General features: G+C 35.4%; 1 protein-coding gene across 1 annotated transcript in view; it reads right to left on the bottom strand.

The window, feature by feature from the left end:
* The window catches only part of LOC135218134 (FGGY carbohydrate kinase domain-containing protein-like), a 114,203-nt gene extending 107,284 nt beyond the window's left edge, over window positions 1-6,919 (bottom strand). Inside the window, 3 exon segments of the mRNA XM_064254281.1 lie at window positions 120-237; window positions 2,342-2,532; window positions 6,803-6,919. Of these exon segments, the coding sequence (XP_064110351.1) occupies window positions 120-237; window positions 2,342-2,524 (301 nt within the window). The 5' untranslated portion in view covers window positions 2,525-2,532; window positions 6,803-6,919.
* Window positions 6,920-7,310: the final 391 nt, after the last annotated feature.

Raw genomic sequence — 7,310 nt, 5'->3', positions numbered from 1 at the left:
TTGAGAAATTTCATTCATGAAAGCAGACATTTGTATTTCCGTCGGAACAAATGTTTATAAAATTCAAAATAGTATGTGTTTGTAACAATATTTAGATAGCTTTTAGGAGATATCCCTACCTGTATCTTGATTAACAGTGACAGGTTTCAGATTCTGATCTAATACAACTAGAGAACAAGTTGCATCAAACCCAATTCCATGGACTTTGCTCTTCTCAGACAGATTTGATGATATTTCCTGTAAGACAACAGAATAAAAGGATATGAAATGGGGAACCATTTTTGGAAATACTAATAACTCTTACATTCATGGGTCTTAAATAACCCACTTTTAATAACATACATATTTGCATACAGTTGCCCTCAGCTACCTGGATGCTTATGATAAGAAACCAAATATTGCAATTCAAGTTAATTAATAGTTTTCCTAGAAAAAAAAAGATAGGAAAAGTTATCAACTAATGACAAGCATGTGAGAGGGATGGGGGTACTACAGTAGATTCACATTAAGCGTGCATTTGATGTCTAGACCAGTCCCTTATGACGCTCCTGATTGGCTGTTGATAAGCCAATGTGAACTCCCAAGAGAGACAGAGTTTCCAGCCATGATTGGCTTATCAACAGCCAATCAGGAGCATCGTAAGGGACTGGCCTAGACATCAGATGCATGCTTGATGTGAATCTACTGTAGTCACTTACTCGGTGTAGCTTTGATCTTTGAAAAGTTAGAAACTTAGTTTCATGTACAACGGAAAGACCAGCTCAGTAGAGAGCAATATTATTACGATGTATTCCAGATACTAAAGCTCTCCCATACAACCTTTCACCACCAAACACCTTGCGCAAGATGTTGGTTTGTCCTAGCTCAACTCAAGCAGCTAACCACATGTAGAACAGCCACTCAAATCCTATTGAAAAAGTAGCCAAGGACTTTTGAGAAATATCAATGAAGCAGAAAAAGATAAAAGTAGACTGGTAGCACCAGAAACTTACACTTAATACCTGTAACACCAAGGAATTGTCTTGAATGCCAGGAATAGAGCAAAGCCCCTGACTTCATGGGCCATACGTATTCCAGGGCAGAGTTCTTGCCTGACTACTTTTATACAATGACCTTCTAAAGCCCAAATAAGACTTCATTCTAGAATAGTACTCCCTTTCAATCCCTGTCAGTGCTAATGAGCATTCATCAATAGTTCTGGAAAAGGATATTCTCTACCTGAACTCGACGTTGATAGTGGAGCAATAGCCTCCTCTTCTCCAAAACAAAAAGTCTTTCAGACATGCCTCCTCTTAACCTTCTTTAGATCAATAACTCTAATCCTAATTGTTGGATATGTGTATACTGCATCATTAACATACATTCACTTCCACCTCTTTATATGATGCCACAATACATATAATTCATCTTCAAACTTCTATTACTGTATTCTCTCTTTTTCAATCATGTTCACTAGATTTCATGATCCTACTTTTCACTGTGAGATTTTGCTACTGAGTCACTAACATGGTTTCCGAATCTAGGAAACTTCATTGCACACCAAACAATGGGTGTCCTTTTAACCTACATTAAGAAGGACTGAGGTGCTTGCCTTTTCTGCTACTACCAAAATGGTAAATATGATTTAGCAATCAATATAAAATTTTTGATCATCTTAAGGACACATCTAACACAAGTGAGCTTTCCTTCTACTCAACCCCTTTGGATTATATTCTTACAAGATATCTTCCCTCTTTCATTCTACTGATCACTGTCTTGTTTCAATTATTTTCACTTAAGTGTTTCACAACCCAATTCCTTCCATACAATGCCAGGTTTTGTACTTGAGACACTTACTTCCTACTGGGCTTACAGATAAGCCATTATTTTCAACTCTCCATGAGGGGAGTGCTGCTATGGTAGTCAAAACCCTAACAAATAGAATACATTCTTGCATATCTGCTGAATTTCCATGCTCAGGATCAGGGTAGGCTGGCAGGGTCAGTGGGTATGGCACACCTTAAGTTAGGTTATGTAAGGTAAAATTTGGTTAGGAATGTATCTCTATTAAAATATGGTCTTCCTGGTAAGATATATATTTTTCCGGTGCACTTTTATGATTTTTTAACAGTTTTTTAATTGATTTCTTGCTCAAAATTCATATGCCTAGTTTGTTAAATGTTGGGAAAACAGGAAGGAAAGCAACAAAATTCCAATTGGTTATTTAAGCATGCATTCTACCTTCTGTTAAAACCCATTTTCTTTCTTGCCATAACAAGCAATGCAAACAACATTTTACCAGCAATGTACTAATTTTCAATTCTAACACCTCAATTTGAGGTAAACAAGAATGAGGACATACCTTCACACAGTAACAAACGGCTTCCCATATTTCTTCTGAATCCTGCTCATAAAAATCTGTCTTAGGAGAATGAATTGTTATAGACTTTGTTTCTGTCTTCAAAATGGTGCCATCTTTGGTGACTAAGGCTGCACGAACACTCCCTGTTCCCACATCTACACCTATGTAATAGTGATCTGCCATCTTTAAAGCTGCAAACCAAATAATTCAACATTAAAAAGAACTCCTTTAATATACAAATAAATCAAACTAATCACAAGCTACCTGTACTTCATACACTCATTTCAAATTCATTACAATGTTTAATCACACTCGAGTTAGAGAAATATACTGGGAGCAATATGTGGACTATATGCATAAAATTTTCTCACTAAATTGGACGGGAGTTCTTAAATATTGTCAGAATGCTGTAAGAAACAGAGACCTGAATTACTTCTGCCCCTAGCATGTTAAGTCAACAAAAATTAATGAATGAAGGTGAAAGTGCATAAATAAGTTTCTAAGAGTATATAATTGTGGTATTGATATATCTGAACACATACAGTATACTATATCAACTTTCAAATACGTATAATACGATTCTATCTTTAAGACTTATATTTCTATTTATAAGATTTATATTGCAGTCAACCCTTAACTTCTTTGCAGCAAGATTATTAAAGTTGTAACGGGCAACATATATACTATTCTTCTTTTTCATACTTTTCTAGCAGTGATGCATATAATACTGAAGTGTTATTTATTATATTGCAATGCTGTAAAGCAATTTCATGCACTTCACCTTGGCAAAATAGTAGCCTAAGATATCTAAGGGTCATAGGATCGTTATGACATTTCAAAAGAAGAATCACCCTCATTGATTAAGGAAAAGCAACTCTACAAGTTTAGGGACACAACAGCAAAAAGATAGGTACATTTGCAAAGTGTTTGCTAGTGTGGTTGACTTTCTTTAGTGCATTGTTATCTATCAGTATGTAGCATAAGATATACATACACTTTACTTGAAACCTGAAGTTTCATGACTGTCACCCAAAATTTTCTACCTGACCTTATGCATCATTACTGCGCCAGTTTTCTTTCCCCAGTAACAAAGAGTCACAAACTATTTTTTCTGTTATCAATGATTCAGTGATGTTGAAGTACCTTTCTTTCATAGTTCATTCCTCTTTTAAAATGGGAATTTCTCTTCAGTGGGCAAATATGAAATCTGACCTGATTTGTAAATATTCTCACTTTTTAAACCTAACAGTGAAAAAATTGTTTACAAAATTGTAAAAGTTCTCATTCAGAATTTTTATATCTTTTAGATTTTTGTTGCGATTATTATACAATAGTTTAACTGGAACAAAGTAATTTCTAGACTTTTGCTGAAATGGCACAATAGATTTCTTCAAAGTGACAACTAGAGCAGAAGTGAGACAATCAGATGAAATGAAATAATAGGAATTAGAAATACTGTAAAATGCAAAACACAACGTAACCCTTAGGAGGTAGAAGGGATCCCGTAATAGCTTTTATTGCTTACAATAAGACATGCAAGGCACATCGTAATTAGTACTGCCTGGACAATAATTTGCCTCTGAATGTTGATCACACTGAAAATACTAGGTTACTCATCTTTGTCAAGCAATCACAAAATGATTTACAGACACTTATGACTCAAGTACTAAAAGCTCTTCCACTTTTGGTGAAAATGACGCACACTAATGACTTTACAGCATGAACTGTTGGATCATAAGATGCTGTAGCATTTTCATTTCTAAAGGAAGAAGAGTGTTACACACAAAACAAAATTATCACTTAACAGCTAATGCATATGTTGGGTGACACTTACCAGATTTGTATGGCTATTTTCAAGAATTTATTGTATATTTGAAATGTATTTGCACATAATCTGTTGTATAGAAAAATTCTTGATGATTTAATTAAAAATTGGTAAGGTAATTTTACACAGATAGTACTTGTGGCTATCAGTCTCTTGAGATAAGACCACATTTTCTTAATGATAAGAAGACATATTTTTACTGCACTTATTGCACTTCCTACCTTTTGAGAGATGATAAGCACACCTCAATACGTTTTATATCTTAAAAAGCAGGGATTTTCATGACAGAACCAATGGAAAAATTTGTTTCAGTAACATTTGGCACCCTATTTAAATAAGTTTGCATCACTTCGTTCCCTATCAGGACATGCCTAGCTGCTATCCATTTCCTAAAACTTGAAGAGAATTTAATTTCATGAAAAATGTTGATGCTAATGATATGGATTATATCCTAACTAACCTATTCTGTCCTAATTACGTATATCTATGAAACAGGAAAAATATAACTCCTAATTCTTACATCTACATGAGCTAACAACATAAAAGTGATATTTCATAACAGGAAACACCAAGAATAAGCATGCATCCTGACACACAAGAGGGGTGAAAGTTAGAATACCTTAACATATACACATGCCAAGTCCAACCTCACTTTATGGCTTCACTAATTAACTCATGCTTCACAGAAGGAAAATTATTTATTGTATCTGTTCATACATGTGCACCTCCACCTTACCAATAATAACTTTTCAAAAGTGCAAAAAAAAAAAAAATCTACTCTCATATTCTCTTAAAATACTGTATTATTCAACATAACTTCTTGATACAATTTGTTGATCTAAAATTGCAAAAACAATTTCTCTGAACCACAAACAAAGGGTACTGATCAAACATGGACAAAAATAAATTTGTAACTTAAGACTATAAAATTTCCTTAGCCTTCCAACTTAACTATGTCTTCACGTAGGCAACTCTCATCTAGCCCGATTAAAGCTTGGCTATTCCAAATGGAAAAATACCACAAATGAAGCAATGTTCACCAATAGCATATTAACCATAGTAGTACATACTATGATCGCAGAAATTAAGAATGAATCAGACATGTCACAATACAATTAGATAGGTTAGGTTAAAACTGATAGGCTAATGTATACAATTAAGTTTAACCTAGTCACTTGGGGAGGTGGGGATGCAGCCCAACTCCTCTCCGGTCCCAAACCCCCACCCCACCCCAGGAATCCTATTCTGGCAAAACTCACTGCCCTAAGTTAGATTTAGATTTGTTGATGCTTTTTCTCCATTTCTCTTGATAAGTTAAGGCACGCTAAGTCAGGATAGGTTAGGAGTGACCAAGTAGGTCTCTATGCCAGAGCTAAGTAGGACAAGAGCCCTATCTTAAGTAAGGTTAGAATGTATCCCTAAAGCCAAATTTTCCTGCCATATCTTCACACATGGACCAGACTAATATCTTTTTTGGGATATGTTACTGCCATTTACACACACAATACAATACGTAATGTTTCTGACCAATCAACTTTTGACATATAAGTTATTTGCCATTTCTGATGATGCAATTCACTCAATTTGCTTTTTGCAAAAAAAAAAACCTCACTTTCCCACTGGGGTCTTTAAACGATGGTTAGGTATAAGTAGTATGTAATCCAGGAAAAGCAGAAGAGTAGCCTAAGTTGTTTGTAAATAATACATATTAGGGATAATGAAAGTTTAAAAAGCTAAATGAACAACCAAAAACTCAATGTTCATACAATTGGTGTTGTTCCTAGATTATTCAAATTTTTTACTTATGTTTTGGGTTTTCAATGGACATGTTAGTCATAGGACTGTTGTTCATGGCTCACATATCACTGGCCTATGGTAGGCTATCATTCAATTGGGAGAAGATTCAGAGTAGGGAGACAGGTATAGGTGTGAGATATCAGACCATGAAAACAGGCAAAACCTAACCTTTCCTAGACTGCCATATCCTGACCTAACTAGACTTTTACCACCCTGACCTGACTTAGGGTGTGCTGATCTGGCTGGAAGGTGGGGGGATGTTCTTAGCCCATCCCTGGTACCCCACAAAGTAACACTGAATAGCCTACCAAAAAACAGATCAGCTAGACTAAATTTCTAAGGTAAACAATCACGGACGATCCATCGTCATCACGATGGCCGGGTCTTAATCACTCGATATTTATAATTGGTGAAACAAGAATACAATTACAACTCTAAGCATACCATTCAAAAGACTGAAGTTTCGTCAACATAATGTGATATATGAAAGCGCCATACGAATTAAAATAAGGATGTGATGCTCTTCGCAAAATATGTTTTCAAAGCAGTTTTGAAATCCAGTATGGCAGTAATCGTAAGGCTGGCCGGTCTAACCACGGAGAATCCACCATCTTTCCCAGCCTTCCCACCTAGGTATACTACCTACTAGGCTAGGTATATCATGGAAAAAATTGTCGACCGGAAAACTGATGGACATTCGTTACTAGCCTAGGTAGTACTGGGCAAATAAGGTACTTTTCGGGTGGTTTACCTAGATACAGCAAAATTATGATTGGTGAAGATAAATACTTAACGTAAAAAGGTAATGACAACAAAACTGCACAAAATTCACATCTCACCATGCACTTCTTAAATGCACGAAAAAATACTTGATGAGGGGCGTGCTGTTGCCTACCGACAGGTGTCAATGAGTCATACAGTAGTAGTAACATCAGTATATACTCTTCTTAACGGCCCACCCATTTTTGCAATGTCACTTTGTTCACTTTCGTTTTATGTAGTACAACCCCCCGCAGGAATGATTCCCTCTCTGGTGGGCTGTTGTACGTTTTCAAAATAAGTTGCTTCTTATATTTTATAATAGTCGTTTTAGTGTTTTCTCCTCCAGAATAGGAGTCTTTGTTTTTTTGTTTAATTTGCTTTCTTCTTGTATGATCTTCACTTCAGGCGGTATTTTGTTGCATAGTCTTGGTGCGCAATGTTCAATGCTCTGCCATCTGATTTACAATTTGTTCTAGGTCCAAATGGTCTATACCTATGCGTTACTTACGTCTGACGAGAATATATATATATATATATATTCGATATCTATATATATATATATATATATATATATATATATACACA

Source organism: Macrobrachium nipponense, chromosome 9, assembly GCF_015104395.2.
Source record: "Macrobrachium nipponense isolate FS-2020 chromosome 9, ASM1510439v2, whole genome shotgun sequence".
In the NCBI taxonomy this organism is placed as follows: domain Eukaryota; kingdom Metazoa; phylum Arthropoda; class Malacostraca; order Decapoda; family Palaemonidae; genus Macrobrachium; species Macrobrachium nipponense.
Note: the sequence above shows the minus strand (reverse complement) of the source record. Positions and strands in the feature narration are given on the sequence as shown.